The 25,419-nt window shown below is 59.3% G+C and overlaps 1 protein-coding gene across 1 annotated transcript in view; it reads left to right on the plus strand.

Annotated features, from left to right (window-relative positions):
• Nucleotides 1–25,022, plus strand: part of FAM222A (family with sequence similarity 222 member A) — a 50,782-nt gene extending 25,760 nt beyond the window's left edge. Inside the window, 3 exon segments of the mRNA XM_056114483.1 lie at nt 4,950–5,075; nt 23,696–24,531; nt 24,533–25,022. Coding sequence (XP_055970458.1) covers nt 4,994–5,075; nt 23,696–24,531; nt 24,533–25,012 — 1,398 coding nt within the window. The 5' untranslated portion in view covers nt 4,950–4,993 and the 3' untranslated portion in view covers nt 25,013–25,022.
• Nucleotides 25,023–25,419: the final 397 nt, after the last annotated feature.

A 25,419-nucleotide genomic window follows, 5' to 3' on the forward strand; every position in this document is an offset into this window, starting at 1 on the left:
GGATGCTGGGAATGAACCCGGGTTGGCCGCGTGCAAGGCAAACGCCCTCCCTGCTGTGCTCTCGCTCCAGCCCCTGACTCACTCATCTGAACGAAGTCCCACAGCAACCCGCCCGTATTCCCCTCAGTCCTGTCAGCCCAGGCAACCTCCGCAACTGTCCCTCCTGTCTATTCACGAATAAATGGCTTCATAGGACCCCCCCCCCACACACACACACACACGCACCCTCTCATCCTCCACTGTGATTCCAGTCTGGCAGAGTCAAAGCAAAGTGGATTTGGGCAGCTAGGGAAGGGGGAGGGGGGCCACGCAATGCAAGCTGAGGACACAGTGAACGTCTCTGGAGGGCCCCTGCCACCTGAAGCCGGTTACCTCTGCAGACCCTCTACCCCCTCCCTGGTCTCTGGTTGAAGTTGGGGTTTGCTGATACCGGCCAAAAATCTAAGCCCTCCCCAGAGGCTGCAGGGAGACGGGACAGGGCGCCCAGGCCACGGTCCAGGGGCAGCATTCCAGGGACAGAGTGCAGGTGGCACTGCGTTTGAGCTCACCCCTTCCCCGGGCCAAGACAGGGACAGGGTGAGATGAGAAGAGCCAAAGCAGGCCCGGGGGGCTGGCGGGGGGGCAGCGGTGGGCGGAAATAAAAGAGTCTTTCAGGCTGCAGCTCCGTCCCTCTCGCACTCACCCCGCAAAGTCCCTTCCTTTCTCTCGCTCCCCTGTCACACTGCCTTTATCTAAGTCCACAGTTCTGAAAGGGCATATCGACAGCTGGCGCCTTATCTGCGGCAGGGGACCTTCTCCTCTGGGCGCCTCCAAGATAAGGCGTCTTATCGGACCCCATGTCAGGGCGAGTGCCAAAGCAGTCTGATCAGGGCGGTTTGCAGTGTGTCCCCCCCTTTATTATTATTATTATTATCATTATTATCAAAGTCACAAAGAGCTGGGACTTATAAACAGCCCGATTTGCAGATTGGGTTTCAGAATGAGCCGCGTTCCCGGGATCGTCTGAGCCCATGAGACCATCGGGGCGGGGACCGATGCTGGCTTTCTGCGGAGGGGGTGACGGCAGGCAGAAAGGGACAAGCTGAAGTCACGGGGCAAAGCCTGGGTGCTGGGGCTGGAGCGATAGCACAGCGGGAAGGGCGTTTGCCTTGCACGCGGCTGACCCGGGTTCGATTCCCAGCATCCCATATGGTCCCCCGAGCACCGCCAGGAGTAACTCCTGAGTGCAGAGCCAGGAGGAACCCCTGTGCGACGCCAGGTGTGACCCAAAGAAAAAAACAGCCTGGGCGCTGTGGGCACTGACTCCGGCTCCGGCCGGCCTCTCTGGGCCTCGGTCATTTCCCTCGACAATAACCAATTCACTGGTTCCAGCTGTCACTCGGCACTTGTTCATGAAGCTCCCAACTGGGTCTTGGGGAGGGCGGTTGGTTCGTGCCCCTGAGAAGCCCGGGGTCCGGGAAGAGAGAGATGAAAATTGGCAGTTCTCCCTCAGGGAGGTTCGGGGCCCTCACGGGGTTGCCCAGGGGCCAGCAGGGCCCCCATGTGGGTTAAGAGTGGTGCTGGGGACAGGGGGCCACGCAGGGGCCAAGGTGGTTCAGGGGGCAGGAGGCGGGGGGAGCAGGGAGGGTCGTGGCCCTGGATCAGGGCCAGCCCTGTTCCAAGGCCCTGGCGGAAGCTTCGGCCGGGGAAAGGACTCGACCTTGTCTCGCTGTGACTGATGGGGACAATGCGGGCACTGAGCGGGGGCCCACAACCCCCCTCTCCTGTGCAGCTGACCCCTCCGAAAAGTCCCTCCTCCCCCAACTGTCCCTGCCCGCTGGGCCTCCAGGAAGGAGGGGTCAAAGGATCTGCAGGGCTGCAATGAGGCAGAGCTGTGGCCAAAATGTGCGTCCAGAGAGAGAGAGTGTGTGTGCGCAGCGGGGAGGGCGCTGGCCTTGCATGTGGCCAACCCAAGGTTCGATCCCCGCCACCACCCGGGGTCCTCCCTAGCCCTTCCAGGAGTGATCCCTGAGTGTAGAGCCAGGTGTGGTCTCCCCCACAAAAAAATCATGGGATCCCCCCACCTGCCAGGGGACTTCTTGGCTCCCAGGTGTGCCTGGTGCCTGCAGCAAACACAGTGCTTGACAGTGGGTGGCATGTGATGGGACAGTGTCCAGAGTGACCGGCTTGCCCCTCCCCCTGAGGCTGCAGACCCCACAGACCCCTTTGCTCTTCTCATCTGTGAGACTTGGGGGTGCTGGAGAGGGGCTGGCCTAGCAGGACTCTGGAGGACAGGATCTAAGTCCCCTTAAGAGGTTAAGGGGGGGGCTGGAGCGATAGCCCCTCCCCCCATAGCAGGCTCGGGGAGAGTCACTTCTCTGTCCCTCTCCTCTGTGATTCCCCATCACAGGTGGGTGCAGTTCCAGGCAGGAGTGGTGGGGGAAGGGGGGTCCTTCTGTTGGGGGTGGCTAAAGGTCTTTGCCTTCTTCCAGACGCACCCGCCATCCTGCATGTCCCCCAGAGCAGCGGGGGGTGCACAGGACTGGGTCACGTGATGCGGCAAGAACGGGGGCAGGGTGGGGGACACACACAGGGCCCCAGTGCAGAAGAAGCAGAGTTGCAAGTCTGGGCACGTGGACCCTCTCCCCCAGCACAGTGGGTGATGACCCCGACCCTCAGCAGACCTGGGGTCGGTCCCGACGGGGCCCGAGGGACCTGCTCCGGTGGCCGCTCGTGTCCCCTGAGTCGCAGTCAAGGGCTTCTGGCCCGTAATGAGCGCTGGCTGTGCCCGTTCCGAATGGTGTCACTTCTGCCCGACGGCTAACGGTGCGCTTTAAAATCGCCAGAAACCAAAGCAGGGAAGCGGATGCTGCATATTTATTTTTCTGTTGTTTTCTTTATTGCATCGCTGTGTTAAGGCTGGAGAATGGAGGTGGGGGGGGCCGAGAACCCCGCCCCTCCCCCACTCGGCCCCCACTTCTCTCTCTCTCTCTCTCTCTCTCTTCCTCTCTCTCTCCCTCTCTCTCTCTTTGGAGACAGTAATAGGAGAAAATTGGTTTTGAAACTGAATAAAAGTCCCTTTCAGAGTAAATCATTTCTTTCAGGCTACCTTTGCTGAGAGTAAAATGGAGCATAATGAAAGGTGGTTAGTGATTGTCTTTCATTTGCCGAGCGCGGCCGGGACAGACGCGAGGCTGCCGCTGTCTCGGGAAATACAAGATTGGAATAATTGCGCGGTAACAAGGAGCTTGTTGTGAAATTAGTATCTTAAGAAAGTAGTGAAAAAAGGCTTTTCCTCATGAATACTTCATTATTAGAAGCAAGCGGCAGAATTCAGGGTTCCAGACACCTGTTTAGTATTAAATAACTTCCCTTTCTTCTACTTCAACACTCTCCCCCCTCCTTTTTTTTTTTTCCTTTTTTTTTGAAGCCAGCGTGAGGATGGAGTGAGGATGGATTTGACCCTTCCCGGCTGCCCACTGCTGGGGGTGGGGGAGGGGCCCCCTGTGCCCGGGCTTGGGGGGGGGCGGGGGGGAACGTCAGGGTCTTCTGGACAGAACTGACTCCCAGGCCTGCCAGGAAGCAGGGAAGGGAGGACCCCAGCTAGGAACCCCCCCACCCCCCCAACGAGCAAGGCCTCCAGGGGAAGTGGGTTTTCAGATGTGGGCCGGCTGGCTTGGGTGAGCGAGCCAATGGGAACCCGTCTAGGGCTGAGCTGCGACCCCTAGGGCCCGCCCCGGCTCCTCCTGCTGGGGTGGGGGGCTCATCTTGGTGGTGGCAGGGAGCAGCCCGTGCAGGAAGCTCTGGCATCCCTTGGAAGCTGGGATCAGGGTGCAGAGGCCAAGGTCAGGCCCAGCGTGGGTCAGGGTGAGGGTACCCCACTTTCTTTCTCCGAGAAATGCCAGCCTGGACATCTCCTTTCCTGGGGGGGACGTCAGGGGAATGGGGGGCTTTGGGGTACCCGGCAGGAGGCCGTGCTACACTTTCAGAGACTGGAGTGATAGTACAGCAGGCAGAGCAGTTGCCTTGCACACGGCCGACCCGGGTTCGATTCCCAGCACCCCATATGGTCCCCTGAGCACCGCCAGGAGTGACTCCTGAGTGCAGAGCCAGGAGAAACCCCAGAGCATCACCGGGTGTGACCCAAAAAGCAAAATAAAAAAAAGAGAATGGACCACAGGGGGCTTGGGTGATTCTGCAGCAAGCAGTGTGCTGGCCTGGCACGCGCCGACCCTGGTTCTGTGTCCAGCACCCCACATGGACCTTCAAGCCCCACCACGAGTGATTCCTGAGCACAGAGTCAGGAGTCAGCCCTGAGTACTGCCGGGTGTGACCCAGTAAATAATGAATCGATGAAACTGAACGACCATTATCACTCACTCGCCCTTCTGGATTGCCCCCGTGCTGGCTCCGGGGATGGCCCCCTGGGGTCTGTCTGTGTCTTGGTCTGCTGAGGGCCGGTGGCAGCCGCAAAGGCAGCACATGTGTGAAGGGCCACGGACGCAGTTTCTTTTTGTTGTTGTTCGTTTTGGGGCCACCCTGGGTGGTGCTCTGTGCTTACTGCTGGTGGTGCTCAGGGGACCTTGTGCAGTGATACTGGGGATCGAACCCGGGTTAGCCACGTGCGAGGCAAGCACCCTACCCACTGAGCTATCTCTCCGGCCCCCAAGAGGGAGACGCTCCTGTGGGGGCGAGAGTCTCACGGTCTGTGCCAGGGACACAGCCCTGTGAAGGGACTGGGCCACCGCGGGGAGCAGGGCGTGGCCTGTCCAGCAACCTGGGTGCCGAGATTCTCCCTCTCCCTGGGGGCCTGGAGGCGCCTCTTGCTGTCCTGCGTCTCTGGCCATGACACGTCGGGGCTCGAGGGGGCCGTCGGGGTGGGGATGGTAGTGCCGGTGAGGATGCCAGCCCGGGGTGGGGGCCCTGCTCGTGGCGTGCTCGTGACCAGTCCTCCTCGTTCCCCCCGACAGGAGCCCTGCCACAGAGCGCGCCTGCCGCCCCGTCCTGCCCAGCCATGCTGGCCTGTCTGCAGAGGACCCAGAACCCCGCGGGCCAGCACCTGACGTGCCCGAGCAAGAGCCTGGAGCTGCGCAAGTGTGAGTCCCCACGCCCGCCCACCTCCGGGCCTCAGCCCTGCCCTGACCCGCTCGCCTCACCCCTGCTGGCTGCCTCTTCCAGGGGGCGGCTCCCAGCCAGCCGGTACCAATTCTGACCTCTCCCACCAGTCCCCCCAGACCGTGCCCCTCCCCCTCCCCGCCACCAGGGACCACCGGGGCCGTCCCCACAGCACTCGGGAGCCTCCCAGGTCATACCTGGCAGAGTCTGGGAGGCCACGTGGTGCCGGGGACCCAACCCCGGGCTGTCCCAAGCCCAGGACTCTCTCCCCAGCCCTGTGGTTTATTTATTTATTTTTAAATAAGTGATCTCAGGTAGGTTTTATTTTAATTTAATCTGGTATAAATTATGAAGTATGGATCTGTGTGAGACTGGTTTTTTTGGTGTTTTTGTGGGTTTTTTTTTTTTGGCTTTTAGGGTCACACCTGGCGATGCTCAGGGGTTCCTCCGGGCTCTGCGCTCAGGAGTTACTCCTGGAGGTGCTTGGGGGACCCTATGGGATGCTGGGAATTGAACCCGGGTCAGCTGCGTGCAAGGCAAACGCCCTCCCCGCTATGCTATTGCTCTGGCCGAGACTATTTATTTATTTATTTTAAATTGTTTTATTAATTAATTTATTTTGAATACCCATCCCTTCACCAGTGCCCATTTCCCACCACCACGGATCCCAGTATCCCTCCCACCCCCCATCACCATCACCCCCATCCCACCCTGCCTCTGTGGCAGGGCATTCCCTTTTGTTCTCTCTCTCCTATTGGGTGTTGTGGTTTGTAAGAGTTAAGCCTGATTTTCAGCGATAAACGTTGGAGGATTTACTTTCCATTGATCACTTTGTATGTAAAGAGATGTCGTGCTGCCGCTTATGCGGCCGCATGGTTTGGAATAAAAGTCCTGGTTCCCGCATGCCCGAGCTATGCTTGTAGAGGCTCATGGTCACCGGGGTTCCATCTGGAGGAGGCGGGATGCGGCACCTACCCCATCTGGGACTTCCTGGTGATCTGGCCGAGACTTTTTAATTATAAAATATTTTTACAAAACTTCATGGCTTTATTGAAATATAATTTGCATCCTCCTACGGTCCATGGTTTGTATGGGACCCAGCGATCTGTAGTTTACTTATAGAATTTCACCTTCATGACCAGGTGGTTATAGAATATTCCAGAACATTTTAATTACCTCCGGAAGAACCCCCATGTCCAAGGGCAGCCATTCCCTTAGTCCTCTGCCCATGTCGTTCCCTTTCAGCGCCTCTCTTCTGTATGTAGATCATAGACTGCCGTCTTCTGCGACTGACGTCTTTCATTCAGTCGTCACATTCCCAAGCAATAGTGCAGGAGGTGGACTAGAGTTGGCGGCCTTGCACAACTGACCCAGATTCGATCCCAGGCCTCCCCGAAGGTCTCCTGAGCCCACTAGGTGTGATCTCTTGAGTGCAGAGCCAGGCATAAAAAAGCCCTGGGTACTGCCGGGTGTGGTACAAAAACAAAACAAACCGGAACAAAACATTAACGAAGTTCATCCTTTGTGAGCACCTGTCTGTTTGTTCTGGAGTCTTTGATGTCGTATTTCATTTTTCGGTTTCCTGATGAGTTTGCTAAACGACATCCAAAAACCTATTTGATTTCCCCGCCCCTCCCCCATCTTTCTTGATTGGGCTAGTTAGCTGATGAGGTTATGTATTTCCTTTTCCCCAAAATTCATCTTTGGGGTTTATTTAATAGTGATTATCCTTTGAAGATTCATTAATTTATGCTTCTGTCTTGGTGAAAATCTTCCTCCTGTTTTTCTTGTTTTTTTTTTAATTTCTTGAGTTAGAGGCTTAAATCTTTCCACTGACAAGAAACCAAGGAAAAACGAAGGTGATTCACTCCCTGAGCACTGTTTTCGCTGCATCCTAGAGGTTCTGATCTATGTATAGAATTTTATTGCCGTTATTTTCTACATAGTTGATAATTTAGATGTTGATTTCTTCTAAGACTTAACAGAGTTCCCTCCATTCACCCAGGTAGCCAGCATTTTTTTTTTGAATTTTATTTTTTCTGGTTGATTCTATTATGAGCAGAGTATCTTGTCTTTCTGATTTATTTGAACCTCAGTGAAGTTTTCTTGGTCATATACTCTATAGTGATTTTGTGAGTTTGATGTTCAAGGGACTTGGGAAGCAGAGCCCGTGTGGCAATTTTGGAAGTTTGGGCTGGAGCCATAGCCCAGTGGGTAGGGCTTTTACCTTGCACACGGCCGACCCGACCCAGGTTCGATTCCTCCGTCCCTCTCAGAGAGCCCGGCAAGCTACCGAGAGTATCCCGCCCGCACGGCAGAGCCTGGCAAGCTCCCCGTGGCGTATTCCATATGCCAAAAACAGTAACAACAAGACTCACGATGGAGACATTACTGGTGCCCGCTCGAGCAAGTCGATGAACAGCGGGAGGACAGTGCTACAGTGTGTGCGGTGTCTACCAGTTCGACCTACCCCATTAATTCTGCGGGGTGGTCTACATCTGTACTCACTTGTCACAGACAGAGGGAGCTAACACCTCCTCCTGGTGTGTTCCAGTCTGTTTCTTTTTATGGTACTTACAGCGCTGACCATGGCAGTGGTGACACGGCGCTATTTGGCACACAGATTCGTACCTGCTCTCGGCATGGCACATGATTTCCCACTTCGAGGCGATTAATGTTTTGGTGTATTCTGGATTCACTTCTATCTGTGAATCTGGTAACCTTGGCTTTTTTAATTCGCCTTTTTCCCCCCTCGAAACCTTTGTCAGTCATTCCGTGCCAGCCCTTCTGAATGATGCCGTTTCGATGGGACTCACGGACTCTGGAATTGGACAGAGTTTCGTGATCCAATCTGGAGGCTCTTTAAAAAAGACTTTAAGAGAAGAGTTCGTCCGGCTCGTTTGCAGTTACTGATGCAAGAGCTGTCTGGCCTTAGTTCAGTTGTGCTGTAATCATGTTTAAAACGTCTTTTTCTATGGGATCTGTGTTGGCTGCTTTTGTTTCCTGTTCCTGCTAATTATGAGGCGGGCTGGAGTAAGAGCACAGGAGGTAGGGCGTTTGCCTTGCACACAGCTGACCCGGGTTCGATTCCTCTGCCCCCTCTCAGCCCGGCAAGCTACCGAGAGTATCCCATCCGCATGGCAGAGCCTGGCAAGCTCGCCGTGGCGTATTTGACGTGCCAAAAACAGTAACAAGTCTCCCAGTGGAGACATTACTGGTGCCCGCTCGAGCAAATCAGTGAACAATGGGAGGACAGTGCTACAGCGCAGTGCTGAGGAAGGTGCGTCTTTATCTTCCAGGAGTGCAAACTTTCAGGAGTACCTTGATTCTGGTCGGGGTGAGGGACCCACAGTGCTGAAGCACACACAGGTGGGGGCCTTAGTTTGCACCCCGGCATTTCATGGTTCCCTGTGTACTGTCAGTGCATCCTCCTGCACCCCCAAATATATATATATTCATAGATGTCTTGGTTCTTGTTTGGGGGCCACACCTCGTAGTGCTTAAGAGCTACTCCTGGCTCAGTGCTCAGGGGTTGCTCCTAGCGGTGTTTGGAGAACCTCGAGGTACCGGGCATGGGACCTGGATCTCTCACGTGCCAGGAATGCACCCGGACTGCCCAGTCCCTGGTTCTCTTACTTCACTGCAGCAGTACGGAGCAACAGTACAGAACCTTGGGGGCTGGAGAGAGTGCGGCGAGGAGGGTGTTTGCCTTGTATGCGGCCAACCCGAGTTCGATCCCATATGGTCCCCCGAACACCACCAAGAGTGATTCCTGAAGGGTTACTCCATGGCGTAGAGGCCAGCCGGGCATTCTAGGGGAAAGGGCAGCTCAGATAGAGAAGGGAGCACCAAATAAAGGGTGTTGGGAGGATCCTCCCAGGATGGGAGAAGCATGCTGAAAGTAGACTATAGACCGAAAATGATTGCCACTCAGTTCCTCTTTTGCAAACCACAACACCCAAAAGGAGAGAGAGAGCAGAGGGGAATGCCCTGCCACAGAGGCAGGGTGGGATGGGGGGATGGGGGTGGGAGGGATACTGGGACCCGTGGTGGTGGGAAATGGGCACTGGTGGAGGGATGGGTACTTGATTATTGTATAATCGAAACCCAAGCACAAAAATTTGTAAGTCTACAACTGTACCTCATGGTGTCTCACTAATAAAAAAAAAAAAAGTGATTCCTGAGTGCAGAGCCAGGAGTAAGCCCTGAGCATCACCTGATGTGGCCCAAAAAGAAACAAAAACAAAACAAGACAAAAAACAACAACAACAAAAAAAAAAAAAACAGTGTGGGACCAAATGACAGACATTTTTTTTCTCTACAGCATTTTTTTGCACTTCCTGTTGTACTTGTAAACATCTGTGACCCGGCATCAGTTTTAAATGACACTTTTGATCCCCGCTATTAAGGATGGGAGGCCGGGAGTGTGCGTACGTTACCGGGGCCCCCCCGCCCCGTCTGGGATTCCCAGGGCCATCGCTCTGCTGCCACACCTGGTTCCAGCACCAGATGGACACGTCCAGGCTCGGCCTCCCGGCCCCCCAGGCCCAGTGCCCACCACCGGCTCCTGGGCCTTGGTTGTCTGTCTTCTGGAATTGGCCGTCCGGGAGGGGCCCTGGGCCTCATGGGCTCGGGCCTCTGGAGTCCCTCGGGCTCAGAATGTTCGGCCGCCTGTCCCGCGTGACAAGCAGCTCACGCCTGGGTCCCTCGGTCCTCAGTTTGGGGGCTTGGGGGGGATCTTGTTCTTTCCTGGGCCCCGGGGAAACTGCAGCCTGAGCTTAACCTCCTTTGAGTCTCACTTCCTGTTCATCTTTCCCTGGCTTGCAAGTCCGGCTTTGTGGGTCTGGGGCTTCGCTGACTGTGCCCGGCGCTGGCACTGAGCCCCAAGGCCACAGGTTCAAGGTCCTCTGGCCACGGTGCCCTTTCGGGGTGACCCCAGCGCTGTTTCCTCACACACCCTCTGGCCTCACTTTCCCAGCCTCTTAGCTTCTTTCCAGGTCTGTTTTCTCCCTGAGTTTTTTATTTTTTTGGTTTGGGGGCTACTCTGTGCTGGTGATTAGGGGTTATTCCAGGCTCTGTGCTCAGGGATCACTCCTGGCTCTGTGCTTGGGGATCACTCCTGGTTCTGTGCTCGGGGATTACTCCTGGTTCTGTGCTCAGGGATCACTCCTCCTGGTTCTGTGCTCAGGGATCACTCCTCCTGGTTCTGTGCTCAGGGATCACTCCTCCTGGTTCTGTGCTCAGGGATCACTCCTCCTGGTTCTGTGCTTGGGGATTACTCCTGGCTCTGTGCTCAGGGATTACTCCTGGCTGTGTGCTCAGGGATCACTCCTGGCTCTGTGCTTGGGGATCACTCCTGGTTCTGTGCTCGGGGATTACTCCTGGTTCTGTGCTCAGGGATCACTCCTCCTGGTTCTGTGCTTGGGGATCACTCCTGGCTCTGTGCTCAGGGATCACTCCTGGCTCTGTGCTTGGGGATTACTCCTGGCTCTGTGCTCAGGGATCACTCCTGGCTCTGTGCTTGGGGATTACTCCTGGCTCTGTGCTCAGGGATTACTCCTGGCTCTGTGCTCGGGGATCACTCCCGGTGGTGACTGGGGGACCGTATGTGAGACTATGCCAGGGTTTGTCCGCCTGCAAGGCAAATGCCTTGGCTCTCGTCCTGTCTCTCCGGCCTTTCTTCCTGTGTTGATCCATGTTCCCTTTACAGTGAATTGTTCTTCCCCGGCTCTTGTATATCCATTACATGTTTTAGCTTTATAGAAACAATTTACTCCACGATAAAACATTTGCCCGTAATCTTCATCTCATTTTGAGCCATTTTGGGGGGGGGGGGAGAGAGAGAGAGAGAGAGAGAGAGAGAGAGAGAGAGAGAGAGAGAAGGAGGAGGAGGAGGAGGAGGAGGAGTTCTGAGCCATTGTTTTACCTTTCTCAACTCCCTTTTTCTTTTTTTCCTTTTTGTCTTTTTTCTTTTGGATTTTGGGCCCCATCCAGTGGTGCTCAGGGCTTCCTCCTGGCTCAGCGCTCAGGAATCACTCCCGGTGGAGCTCGGGGGACCCCTATGGAGGCTGCCAGGAATAGATCCAGATCGGCCGCGTGCAGGGCAAGTGCCCTCCCCGCTGCCCTGTCACTCCGGCCCAGTTTCCCGACAGGTTTTGATCAGGTGGGTGAGCGCTGGCTGAATTCCAGTCACTCGCCTTTGGAGGAATCGAGTCCGCGAGTGCCTGCCTGCTAGAGGGGTCGTCTGGGAACAGGCAGGGCCACGCCCTGGACTTGCTGGAACTTTCCTCACCACCCAGCGTGCCAGGGCCAGAGAGATAGAGCCGCAGGGGGGCTTTTACTCGCATGCAGCTGACCCGGGTTCGAACCCTGGCACTCCACATCTCCCGAGCCCGCCGGGAGGGACATCTGAGCACACACGCGTTGCCCCCCAGGACCCAGCAAGCAGGCCCTGGGGAAGGCCTCCCTCTTTGCCCGTCTTTCTCTGCTCTTCCAAACTGCCGGACCTGGGAAGCACGTGGCCAGCACTTGTCCCCTGCTCTCGCGGCTGCAAAGACGGACCTTAGGTTTGAGGGACTCCAGGACACACACCGCGGGGTGTGTCCCCCGTGTCGGAGGAGTGTGCTGCTGGCCCTCCTGAAATCTGGTCTTGACGCCCCCCCACCCCTCACCGCCCCGCTCTGCCCCTTCCCTCGGCCAGTCCCTCCGTGGTGGCCCGTCCACCTGTCCTTTAACTGAGGGATTTGGCACGCTCAAAATTTTGCCAACAAGGGGATTTGTGATTCTGTCCCATCTCACCTTCATGTTTCCGGAAAGCAAAATCGTCCTGTGGGTTGGGGGGAGGGGGGCAGAGTGATAAGACAGCAGGAAGAGCATCTGTTTGCCTTGCACGCGGCCGACCCGGGTTCGATCCCCAGCATCCCATATGGTCCCCTGAGCACCGCCAGGAGTGTTTCCTGAGTGCATGAGCCAGGAGGAACTCCTGAGCATTGCCCCGGGCATGACCCAAAACGTAAAAAAAAAGCGTTCTGTCGACGTCCTCCGCATGGAGGATCTCTGCAGAGATTCCCTCAGTGGCCGGGGTCTGCACGCCTGCCTCGACTGCCTCAGAGCCAAAGTGGCGGCTTATCACGCAGGCAGGGCCTCACGTTTGCAGGAACACGGTTCCCATGCCCAGATCTCCTGCTCTTTTCGTGGAATCTCCAGAGAGAACATTGCTTTCTCTTCTTTTTAATCACTTAACTTCCCGTTAGTCGTCGATTTGCTCGAGCAGGCACCAGTAATGTCTCCATTTGTCCCTGTCGCGTGCTAGTGTAGCCCAGTGGCATCTGTTCGCTCTGGGAACATGAAGGGCCTCAAACCGATCGTTCATGATCTTGACGAAGAAGTCTGACCATCTGGTAGGTGGGCATCCACGCGATCTTTTGACGTCCTGCGGAATCCAGTCAGTAATGGCTCTAGTCCAGCGGTAGTCTGTAAACCTCATTACGTGTCCAGCCCATCTGAGTTTTGATGCCTTGGCAAATGAGACAGCGTCCCTGATTCTTGATCATCGACGGTTGTCGGAACTCCGGATTCTTTCTCTCATTTGAGTGAAACGTGATATTCCAAGCATAGCTCTTTCTATTCTTCTTTGGGAGACCTGAATGGCGTTCTCATCTTGTTTGAGTAGGGCCCAGGTCTCTGAGGCATATGTTAATGCAGGAAGAACAGTGGAATCGAAGAGATGTGCCCGGAGCCGGAGGTTCTTCGTCCTCTTAGCTATTTCTTCGACGTTCTTGAAGGCGTTCCAAGCCACTCTCTTCCTCCTGCGCAGCTCGGGTGCCAGGTCATTTGTCATGTTGACCTCTCGACCTAGGTACACATAGCTGTTGCATTCGGAGATGGTCGTTCCGTTGAGAGCGAATGGGGAGTCAGGAACGAGGCTGTTTCTCATAAACATTGTCTTCGTAAGATTCAGCTGTAGTCCGACCTTTCCAGGGCGATCTGGCTGCGACATCTGTCACCCCATTGATCGCCAGGGTTGATTCGGCTGATCTGACTGGCTAGGCGGGTGTCCCCTTCCTCCCTCACCGCTCCATGTGCGTCCCTCCCAAAGCTGCGCGCTCGGTTGAAGAGGACGGCCTTCCCCGAATAGAGACGGACTGGTCTTCGGTCGAGGGTATGTGAGTAGCTGCGCTCCCCTGCTAGAACCTCCAAACAAGCTCTCTCTTCTTTTTATTTATTTAAAATAGGGGCCAAGCCCAGGGCTGGCCTGGCAGTGGCCATGCGGTGACCAGTGTCCAACTCAGGGCCTTCCACTAACACTCACCTACAAATATACTCACACACACACACACACACACACACACACACACACCAACCCACACACACACCAACCCACAGGCTCTGGGGACCAGACAATCCTCTTGTCACTTAGAAGGCTCAGAGCATCCACCCCCACCCCCGGGCCTGTGCCATGGGGTCAGCACACATGCACCCCACCCCAGGCTGACTCACACTCTCCCGGTCCCCACTCGCACCCCACCTCGATGCCTCGTTCACGGATCCCTGCATGGGAACAGGCGGCTTCCTGGCCCCCGTCATCACCTGCACCCAGAGAGGCTCCAGGGGACCTGCTGACCCAAAGTCAGGTCACGCCTGTCCCTTCCCAGCCGCCAGGACCCCGGGAGCTGGAGCCACTGGCCGCGCCTGTCAGAACCCGCCCCCGTGCCCACAGCTGCTGCCATAGACACAAACGAAACCCGGAAGCGGCAAAGCCTGTTCCCATGCCAGGGAAATGTAAAAAGCCAACCTCCGGCTGCACGTCAGATTCAACTCTGTGCTGTTCCTGCGTGCAGTTGGCGGATGGAAGGGAGGGCAGGGCCCCCTGTCCTCGGAGAGCAATGCCCCCGGGAGGGCCAGACCATGCCAGCCCCCGTTTATGGCCGAGCAGGTGAAGCGTGCTCTGAGCAAGCTAGGGAGCGCCACCCACTACCCAGCCTGGGGGTTGATCAGATCAGAGGAAAGCAAAGCTCCAAATCGCCGCTTCTCTGTGCCAACCCAGTTTAGGACGGGGCAAAGGGGGCCAGGGAGAGAGTACAGTGGGTTGCACGTGGCTGACCCAGGTTCAGTTGTCAGCTGCCCATAAGGCCCCCTGAGCACTGCCACGAGTCATCCCTGAGTGCAGAGCCGGGAGGGAGGGAAGGAAGGATTTGGAAGGAAAGATTTGGAAGGCCCCACTTGGGTTCCTCTACGACAGCAGGTGACAGACCCTGAGGGCTGGAGCTGGGCTGAGGGATGGCCGAGTGCTGGAGTGGCCGCCGGACAAGCTGGACGCTTTGGCCACTGGACAGACATGCTGCGTGGAGCCCCAGAGAGAGACCTGAGAGAGACCTGCTCTTTGGGGTCCCTGGTGGCAGAACAAAAGTCTGATCCAGTGAAGCACAGACAACCGCCCCCCCCCCCCCCGCAAGCACCACAAGCAAGTGTGTGTGACCCCGTCCTACACACACACACACACACACACACACACACACTGAGGCACTGCAACAGCAAAAGGAGAAACAGTTTTCTCCCAAGCTTGGGAGAATGTTGGAAAGGCTGGAGCACGTGCCCTGCATGTGGGCAACCCAGAGTTCCGGCCTCCAGCACCTCGTGGTTTCTCTCCCCACCCCCCACCCCTGGGCATGGCCCAAAGCCAGCATTAATATTTTGGGCCCTGGCGGCCTTGCAGTGTCGGTTCTGACTGTTCTGCCGTGTTATCAGGCGTGGTTGTGTGCCCATAAAGCTCTATTTACACAACAAAGCTATTTTGTCCCGCCTGCTTTAGTGACTTATTCCACACTGCCAGGAACAGGAAAAGAGACTGTGTGCTGTGGGGAGAGTGTGTTTCCACACGCCAACTATGCAGATGTGCCGGTTCGAACTTCTGTAGCAGACGCCTGGTGTCACCCATTCCCGCAGCCCTTTCCCAGGATGTTTTCTTTCATCACCCCATTAATAGCCGCTCCCCATGCCTGCACACCCCACCATCTCCGGCAGCCACAGAACAAGGGCCTCTCGGGATTTATCTTGGACACTTTATAGAAATGGAATCATACTGGGCAGAAGCAGTAACCACAGGTGTGGCATGCAGGTGACCTGTGACTGGGATCTTTCCCCCCAGCACCTCCAGAACTGGTGCCTGAACACAGCCAGCGTGCCCCGAGGAATACCACCCTTTATGTGGCTTCTTGTGCCATCTCGGTGACCGTTTTCCACATTCATCTACATCATAGCATTCATCAGAACTTCATTCTTTTTCACTGCTGAATAATATTCCACAGTCGTGGCCTACTGTTTTATTTATCTGAGGGCGAGTCTGGTTGTTGACACCTGCTGAGCTCCTTCTGGACGATGCCACTACGGCCCTTCAAGCATAAGTTTCTGTGTGTGTATGCATCCTTTAGCTTCTCTTGCATGTAAACCAGGGGCCAGCTACAAGGCGAGGATAAGTCTGAATCCCTGAGGAAGGGGCAGACTCGTTTCTGAGCGAGCTCGGCCACTCACAAACCCACCAACCATGTGGGACAGTCCAGCTTCTCCGCATCTTCACCACAGCCTATTCGGAGGTTTGGTTTTTGTTTTGGAGCTATGCTGGGCCATCCACGGGGCCATTTCTGGTGGTGCTGAGGAACTGCATGGTGCCAGGGATGGAACCCAGGGCCCCCACATGCAAAGCCTTCACCGCAGCTCTCTGCACCAGCATATCTCCCTGCCTTGGGCAGGCCTCTTAGCCATCCTGCTGGTATTTCCTTGTGGTCTTGTACGCATTTCTCCTAGGGGCAGGCTGTCAAGCATCTTTCTTTCTTTCTTTCTTTCTTTCTTTCTTTCTTTCTCTTCTTCCTTTCTTTCTTTCTTTCTTTCTCTCCTTCCTTCCTTCTCTTTCTTTCTTCCTCTTTCTTTCTTTCTTTCTTTCTTTCTTTCTTTCTTTCTTTCTTTCTTTCTTTCTTTCTTTCTTTCTCTGGGCCCTACGCAAACAGGATGAGAACACTATTCCGGTCTCCCAAAGAGGAATTGAAAGAGCTATGCTTGGAATATCACATTTCACTCAAACGAGAGAAAGAATCCGGAGTTCCGACATCCGTTGACGATCAAGAATCAGGGACGCTGTCTCGTTTGCCAAGGCGTCAAAAATCAGATGGGCTGGTCACGTAATGAGATTTAAAGACGACCGCTGGACTAGAGCCGTTACCGACTGGATTCCACAGGATGTCAAAAGACCGCGTGGCCGCCCACCTACCAGATGGTCAGACTTCTTCATCAAGACCCTGAACGATCGGTTTGAGGCCCTTCATGTTCCTAGAACGAGCAGACGCCATTGGGCTACACTAGCACGCGACAGGGACAAATGGAGATGTTATTGGCGCCTGCTCGAGCAAATCGATGATTAACAGGAAGTCAAGTGATCAAGTGATCTCTCCTCCTTCCTTTCTTCCTCTTTCTTTCTTTGTCTCTTTCTTTGCTTTTTGGGTCACACCCGGCGATGCACAGGGGTTCCTCCTGGCTCTGCACTCAGGAATCACTCCTGGCAGTGCTTGGGGGACCACGTGGGATGCCGGGGATTGAACCTGGGTCAGCTGCGTGCAAGGGAAACGCCCTCCCCGCTGTACTATCGCTCCAGGCCCCTCGTGGGGCATCTCCATGTGTGTCTATTGGCTTTTGTGGATCCTCTGTGTACAAAAGTCTGTTCTGCGCTTTTGCCCGTTTCTTCCGTGGCACTCTTCCTGTGCTGTAAAAGTTCTTTACGTCCTCTGGAGACGATGCCCGCATAGGATACAGTTCACAAATATCATCTCCCCTGCCGATTGTTCCCTCCTGTTCTTTCTAGGAGGGTTTAAGAGGAATTGGCATTTGCTGCACGTTCGGTAAAGATCAGCGGTGCCCCCCTGGCAGACGAGGGTGACCCCCCCCCCTCGGCCAGGCAGAGGGCTGTTCACCTTTTCTATTTCTTCACATCAATTTTGGTGATGTGTGTCACTGAGAATCGCCCATCGTCGCTGAGCCAAGTCCAGTCAGTGATAAGAGAGACTAAGAGCTATGTCGTGGCCTTGAGATTCTGTATGGAGAACAGCCCCCCGGTGCCAGCAGCCCTTGTCACTGGGGGTGTCACCTGAACAGCTCGCATGGCTGCTGACAAGGGTAGCGAGAACCGGGCTGGTTTGTTTGTCTGTGTGTTTGCTTGTTCGGGGCCTCACCCGGCTATGCCCAGGGGTTACTCCTGGTCTGCACTCAGGAATCGCTCCTGGCAGTGCTCAGGGGACCGTGTGGGATGCTGGGGATCGAACCTGGGTCGGCCGCGTGCCAGGCAAGCACCTACCTGCTCTGCTATTGCTCCGGCCCCCAAGCCTGGCTGTTTTGGACAAAATATACGGGTGGGAGAAAGTGCTACTGGGCCAAGGCCTGAGGGGCTGGACACAGGGCCCTGGGGGCGGGGGGGCCGGGTGGGCTTGCACTTTTGGGGACAGGTGGTTTCCAGTGGGAAGAAAGGGTAGCAGAGCCCTCCCACACACCGGCCACTGAAAGGAAGGCCAGGCAGACGAGGTGTCCAGTGACCGTGGCCAGCAGAGCAGTCTAGGAAAGGGAAGGGAGGGAACGGAGAGAGAGCAGGGGAGGGAAGGGAAGGGAAAGGGGTCCTCCTCAAAGTAGCAGCTGGGGAGAAAAGCACAAGCAAAGGAATAGCAGAGCCCAAACCATAGTCCAGTGGGGAGGGCGTTTGCCCCACACGCGGCCAACCCAGGTTCGATCCCCAGCAGCATCCCATCTGGTCTCCCGAGCACTGCCAGGAGGGATTCTTTTTTTTTTTTTGCTTTTTGGGGTCACACCTGGCAGTGCTCAGGGGTTACTCCTGGCTCTGCACTCAGGAATCACTCCTGGCAGTGCTCGGGGGACCACATAGGATGCTGGGAATCGAACCCAGGCCGGCCGCATGCAAGGCAAACGCCCTCCCCACTGTGCTATCGCTCCAGCCCCAGCCAGGAGGGACTCTTGAGTGCAGAACCAGGAGTCACCCCTGAGCATCACCGGCTGTGGCCCGATTCTTAAAAAAAAAAAAAGACTAGCCAAAAAAGGGGGGAGTTGAGGGCAGGAATACCAGGCATTGAATCACGTTCGAGTGACAAAGCGTGGCTCGGCAAAACGCACCTTTCAGGGAGTCCAGGCGAGGCCAGAGCTGGGGCTCGGAGGGAGGACGCCAGGCGCCCCCCTGCGAAGGGTCCTGGGGGAAGGGCCCGGGCGCTGTGGCCAGTTGTCCGCTCACTCCATGAGTGCTGCCCCCCGGAGCTTGGGGGCACCTGCGTTGACCCCCATGCGGCCTCCCACGTCCCCTGGCTGCCAGAGGTCAGGGCGGGGGCAGCCCCCCTCCCCGCCTCCCCTCCCCCGAGGCCAGGGAACAGCTGCTCCGCCTGCCCGCGCCCCCCAGGCCCTCAGCAGAGTCTGCCCGTGCCACCAGCTAATTAGTGTTGCGGTAATTGAGCATTCAGGAGGCTGCCACCTCCAAGGGCACCGTGTCAGCAGCAAAGGGAATGCAGATGTGGCAGGGCCTGGGGCCAGGGCCCGCGGTGGATGCACACACACGCACGCACGCACGCACACACACACATGCACCCACACATCAGGCCACACACAGACACAGACAGACACACACATGCACGCACACACACACACACACATGCACCCACACATCGGGGCCACACACAGACATGGACACACACACCTGCAACCTGCCTTTGGTTTTCTGTTTGTCCTTGGGTCACGCCCAGCTGTGATGAGGGCGTACTCCTGACTCTGTGCTCAGGGGTGAGTCCTCGTGGGACTCTGGGATGCCGGAGATTGAACCCGGGTTGGCCGTGTGCAAGGCAAACACCTGCTATACTATCTGTCCGACCCCCAGGGCCCTGCCTGTGAACACACACACACACATACACACACACACACACACATGCTCACCCCTCTCGTCCCCCGCCCAGCAAGTGTCCAGCCCCCCAAGCATCACCCCAAGAAACTGCCTTGGGTGGGCCAAGATACCGGGGAGGCGGGCGGCTTCCTCCCCCTGCTGCCTCCTCCACCCCCCCTCCCCGGCCCAGGACACTGAGGTGCTGCCAGGGACCCGCTCAGGCCCCGCAGGCCGGGGGGCGTCAGCGCAGAGTGGGCTCCTCCTGGGCCTCGGTTCCGAGCGGCGGGTCCGTGCGGAGTCGCCCTCCCGACTCCCGGCAGCCACGTCAGCCCACTCCCGGGGCTGCTTTTAATTGGCTTAATCCACTCGTTAATAACCACTTTTACTTAACGCACCTGTAAAAGGCCGTAACATTAACTTAATGGCCGCGGCGCGCCCGCCCGTGGGTCCAGGAGCCCGAACGGTTCCCGACGAGGCCGGAACGGGCGGGGCCGTGGGGCGCCAGGGCTGCCTTTGTTTCTGCACGCAGAACCCGGGTCCTTGCCTCTCCGCAGGGTCCCACAGCCCCCCCACCCCCTGGGCTGTCCCCCAGCCCCGCTGCCCGTTCTTGAGGCCGGCTGCAGGGGGGTGAGACCCAGGGGGCGGGGTCAGCCCCCTCCTTTGTCCTCTCCCCAAACCCCAACTCGCTGCCCTGGGTCAGATACTCGGGGGGACCCCCAGAACTGGGGCACTTCCTGCTGGGCCCAGGGCAGGAGGGGACAGACGGGCGCAGACCAGACCATCGGGCTGTCCTGGAGCTCGTCCAAGCTGGATTCTGCAGCACCAGGACATTCGTCATCGTGGAGATGCCCCTGCCCAGCCGTGGAGGCCACTGTGCCCAGTGACGGCTCAGCCGGGCTCAGGGTGCCCCGAGTCTGTGCACCCACCTGGGGTGCAGTCCCGCCTGGCACAGGAACACAGCATGGGGGGCTGGACACGGGGCCACCTGAGCCCCTTGGTTGCTCGTCTGTGCACCCCGGCTCCTGCCCACACCTCCTCCGAGCTCTCTCAGCCAGTTTACACACTTCTGGGGACGAGGGGACAGCCGGGGACAGCTGGGAGCTGCCCAGGAACAGCCAGAGACAGCCGAGGGCAGCCGGGGGCAGTGGGGGTGAGTCAGTTATGGACAGTTGGGGGCAGTTGGGGACAGCCGGGGATAGTCCGGGGCACTTGGGGACAGTCAAGGACAATTGGGGACAGTCAGGGGCATTTGGGGACAATCAGTCAGGGACACCAGGGATAGTTGGGGACAGTCAGGGACAGTTGGGGACAGTCGGGCTGCTCCCCACTTCCCGAGCCCCCCTCCAACCTGACAGGTCCTGGGTCCCCTTAAAATCAGAGGCCCATCAGGTGTCCACTCTGCTGCCCGCCCTGCCCCGTCCTAGAAGCCCAAATCCTCGCAAACCCCACCCCTGCCGCCGCGTCCAGGGCTTAGCCAGTGTGAGTGCCCACCCCCTCAGTTCCGCCCATCACCCGGCCACCACCTGGCCTGTCCTGCCGTCTGGGGCCCCTCTCGTCCCCTGCCCCTCCCCCCGAGCTCCATCCGAAGACGCCTCCCTCACTCTCCGCATCCAGACCAGGCATCCTCCATCCCGGACCCCTGGGCCCTGTGTCCCCTGGCCGCACCCACCACCCAGGACACCCAGACTGCATGGCATCACGCAGCCCCCAGCACCTAGGACCTGCAGCCCGGGCCTGGGTTCCACGGCAGGGCCACGCTGGGGGCAGACACCCTCTCCCCAGGCAGGCTGCCGTGGGGGCTGCCAGGCCAGGTGCGAGCCCCCAGCCTAGCTCTGCCTCCCTCCTGGGTCTGCCCAGGGAGCCCGGGTGCTCTCGAACCCAGGCCCACATTCAGGGGCAGAAAACACAAGCCAGCCTCTCCTGCGATATGAGGCTGTGTCATCCCCGAAGCAGGGACTCCGATTCCTGGGGAGACTGGGTGGCCTCTGCTGCGGCTCCGAGCCGGGTCTGCGGGGGTGGGGGAGAGTGTGGCCGGCCGCGGCCTCCCCCTGCATCCCCCTGAGCCACCACACGGAACTGCATCCGACCCGGCTTCGTCCGTTTCCCATCCTGGTGCTCATCCGCGGGCAGGCAGTGGAGACCCGTGCCGGGGACCCAGGGCTCCCGCCGCACCCACACACACAGGGGCCCACGGGGCGGTGTCACAGGCGCAGCCGGGACAGTGCGGTGGCCGCCACCCTGGCCCCCCCACCCCGTGGCCAGCTCTGCCCCGTGGCCAGCGCCCAGCTGAGCCCACGGCGGGGCCCCATCCCGCGGCGGACGGGCGCGAGGGCCCCCGGCCGCCCTCCCCAGGTTCTCAACACCTAATTTATTCCATCCGTTAGATAGATTTTGTAGATTTAATCATTTTCACAGTTGGTGGCTCATTGGATACTCAAGATAAACTCAAATGGAAGTATAATGGGGAGGACAAATGAGCCTCCCTCCACAATGGCGCAGTTGCTTGAGAGGAGAGTGTAGGGGGAACAGAAATACACACAGATATGATTTTTTCCCCCGGCAGCCGCTTTTGCTGACTCTCGTAGGTTACTCCAGTTAATTTCCCCAGTTTTGTTCATCTGTAAAATTGCATAAAAGTGACATTTTTGTGCTCATTATAGCAGCTGCTGATTTATGGCTGGTAAATGAAGAGCCAGGCCCTTTTTTGCGGGACTCTCCGAGCGGCGCTAAGTGCCCATGAAATTGCTTGTATAATGTAGTTTAAATCCAATCTCGGAGAAAGATTCCCCCCTTGGCCAAAGTGACATTTCCATTCTCCACACCGAGTTTATTTTAGGCCACTTAGGAGGGGGCGGCCCCGGGCAGGGTCGGGCAGGGTCAGGACGCCGGGATTCTCCCCGCCTGGCCCGGGGTCAGGTCAGGGGGGAGGGAGGAGAGGCCTGGCCTCCAGATGCCCAGCGCTGCCCTGCCCAGGGCCCTGCCCGGCTCGGACCCCTGGGCCTCAGAGGGGTTACTGCCGGTTCCTTCCGCGCCTGTTTCTGGCTCCTGGCCCAGCACCCGCGACTTGGCTGCAGGGCTGGACAGGGCAGGGCCGGCTTCTCAGCAGCGTCCCTGACTTTGCCCCCCCGCGGCGGTCAGGAGACCCCCTCCCCCACGCGAGTCTCCGGGCATCACCCGAGCACCGCGTCTGATGGCTCTTTCTCTCCCTGGGGTGGTCTCGGCAGCCCCTGCTTGGCTCGGGCTGGAGGGCGTGAGTCTCTCGGGGGCTGTGGGACACCAGGACCCCTCCCGGCCGTGCGGCCCTCCCCCGCCTGTGCCTGACCCCAGCACCAGCTCAGCCCCTAATTCTCCCACTGCCCCCAGCCGCCTTTCTGCCCCCTCCCCCCGGTGCCGCCCACACCCGGCAGGGATCAGGCTCATGGATGCCACGTTTGGCAGGCGGGGGAAACTGAGGCTCGGCACAGGGGCCACTGCCTGCCCTCGGCCACCCCGAGGGGTGCAGGGGCGGGGACGGAGGCCTGTGACACCCACCTCGCCCACACCCCCCAGCACCTGCCGGGCCCCTGGGCTCCCCTGTTCCTCCGGCCTGTTGTGACACCCCCCCCCCAGCACGCAGGTGGGCAAACTGAGGCTCATTCAGGCATGCACCGGGCCCAGCTCCCTGCACCAGCAGGACCCCACCTGGGCCCTTCAGCCCCAAGTCCCCCAGTGGGGGACATCTCCTGTGAGACATCTCCAGGCCATGGGGGGGGCTCGGGGCGGGAGGAGGGGACCCACGTCCCCTCTGGCATAGTCAGGCGCGCTCCTTCGAGGGGCCCATGCAGCCGGTGACACGTCAGCCCCCGACTCTCAGGACAGCCAGTGGTGGGGTCAAGAGTTAGAGTCGGTCAGAAACAGGACGGGGGGGTGAGTGGGGGGACCCACACCCCACAGTGCTCAGGGCTCTCTCCTGCTCTGCACTCGGGAGCCCTTCCTGGCGGGGCTCAGGGAACTGCATGGGATGCCGGGGATTGCACCCTGGTCAGCCGTGAGCAAGGCCTTACCCGCTGGACAATTGCCCTGGCCCCCAGGATAGAAGGTCAGAGCTCTGGCCTTGCACGCGGCCGAGCCGGGTTCGATCCCCAGCACCCCAGGGGGTCCCCTGAGCCCCGCCAGGAGTGAGCCCTGAGCACAGAGCCAGGAGGAAGCTCCAAGCACCACCAGGTGTGGGGCCATAGCAGTAGCGTCCACCGAAAACCAGGTCAAGTGACCGAGTCCACACGGGTGCGGCCCAGAGCTTCACTCTGGGCACCGCAGGACCCCGACCCCCAAGCACCACCAGAAAAAAAAATAAAGGGGTCCGGGGGATGGAGCGATAGCACAGCGGGGGAGGGCGTTTGCCTTGCATGCGGCCGAGCCGGGTTCGATTCCCGGCATCCCATAGGGTCCCCTGGCACCGCCAGGAGTGATTCCTCCTGAGTGCAGAGCCAGGAGTGACCCAAAAATAAAAGACAAATAAATAAATAAAGGGGTCCAGGGAGAGAGGTCAACCGGGGCACTGCTCCGCCTGAGAGAGGCCCGGGCTGGACCCCTGGTGCCGCCCAGAGGATGCCCGACACCGAGACTCTGTGGCGGCCCCGGGGGTGACCCCGACGCGAAGGGCTGGAGGTGAGAGGGGCCAGGCTCACCGTCCCCCTCTCCCCGCAGGCGAGGCCGCGGTGAGCTCCATGCATTCCTCCCGCTACCCGAGCCCAGCCGAGCTGGACGCCTACGCCGAGAAGGTGGCCAACAGCCCGCTGTCCATCAAGATCTTCCCCAGCAACATCCGGGTGCCCCAGCACAAGCACCTGGGCCGCACGGTCAACGGCTACGACACCAGCGGGCAGCGCTACAGCCCCTACCCCGCGCACGCGGCCGGCTACCAGGGCCTGCTGGCCATCGTCAAGGCCGCCGTCTCCTCGTCCGCCTCCTCCTCCGCCTCCTCTTCCTCCTCCGGCTCGGGGGTGGCCGCGCCGGCCGGGCCGGCCAAAAGCGTGCTCAAGAACGCCGAGGGCAAGAGGACCAAGCTGTCCCCCGCCGCCGTGCAGGTGGGCGTGGCGCCCTACCCGGCACCCAGCGCCCTGGCGCCCTTGGCCTACCCCAAGCCCCCCGAGGCGCCCGCCCCACCGCCCGGCCTGCCCACGGCGGCCACGGCCACCGCCGCCGCCGTCATCCCCCTGGCCGGCCGCGGCCTGCCCCTGCCGCCCTCCAACCTGCCGTCCATCCACAGCATCCTGTACCAGCTCAACCAGCAGTGCCAGGCCCCGGGGGCCGCCGCCTGCCAGGGCGTGGCCGTGCCCCACCCCAGCCCGGCCAAGCACGGCCCGGTGCCCAGCTTCCCCAGCATGGCCTACGCGGCGGGGACCGGCCTCGCCGACTGCCGCAAGGGCCCGGAGCTGGGCCAGGCCAGCGCGCCGGCCTTGACGTTGGCTGCGGCCAAGCCCGCCGGCTACGCGGACGGGGGCCTGGACTACCTGCTGTGGCCGCAGAAGCCGCCGCCGCCGCCCCCCCCAGCCGCTGCGGGCCTACGGCGGTGGGGCCGCGGGGGCCACCAAGTCCCCCGAGGCCGGCGGCGGGGGCCGGGGGTACGAGCGGCCGGCGGCGGGGTCGCCGCTCCCCTGCGGCGTGGGGCTGCCCGCCGGCTTCGCGGTGGGCCAGTACTTCGCCACCCCCTGGAACAGCGCGCTGGTGACCCCCACCAGTGACTGCTACCACCCGGCGGCGGCCGCCGTGGCCGGGGGCGAGCTGGGGGCGGCCCGAGAGCTGGCGGGGCCCCCCGCCGATGCCCTGGCCGGGCTGCCCAGCAAGAGTGTGTGCAACACGTCGGCACTGAGCAGCAGCCTGCAGTCGCTCGAGTATCTCATCAACGACATCCGGCCGCCCTGCATCAAGGAGCAGATGCTGGGCAAGGGCTACGAGACGGTGGCCGTGCCCCGCCTGCTTGACCACCAGCACGCCCACATCCGCCTGCCCGTCTACAGATAAGGCCGCCGGTGCACGCGGACGGACGGACAAACGGGCGCTGGTGGCGGGGAGGAGGCAGGCCACGGGACGGGGTCGGGGGTGGGGGCAGGAGGGCTCGCCCAGCCCTGCCGGCACCCGGCATCCAGCACCCAGCACCCAGCGACGCCCACAGGGAAGCCAGGTCTCCTGCCGCCCGCCTGGCTCGGAACGGCAGGGTGGCCGCGCCCACTAGCCCCTGACCACCACCATCCCGCCCCCACATCCCTCTGGGGCGTTCCTGGATGCGGTGAGGGCTCCTGACCGCCACGCCTCCCTCGGTCCGGGCGGACAGGGAGAAGCCGCTTTCCTGGTGCTCCCCGAGAGGGTCCCGCGCCCTGGCGTGCATGTGACGGGTCTGGGGCTCAGGGGAACAGGGCAGCCCCCGGGGG

The sequence above is a fragment of the Sorex fumeus genome, unplaced genomic scaffold, assembly GCF_029834395.1.
Source record: "Sorex fumeus unplaced genomic scaffold, SorFum_2.1 ptg000025l, whole genome shotgun sequence".
Taxonomy (NCBI): Eukaryota; Metazoa; Chordata; class Mammalia; order Eulipotyphla; family Soricidae; genus Sorex; species Sorex fumeus.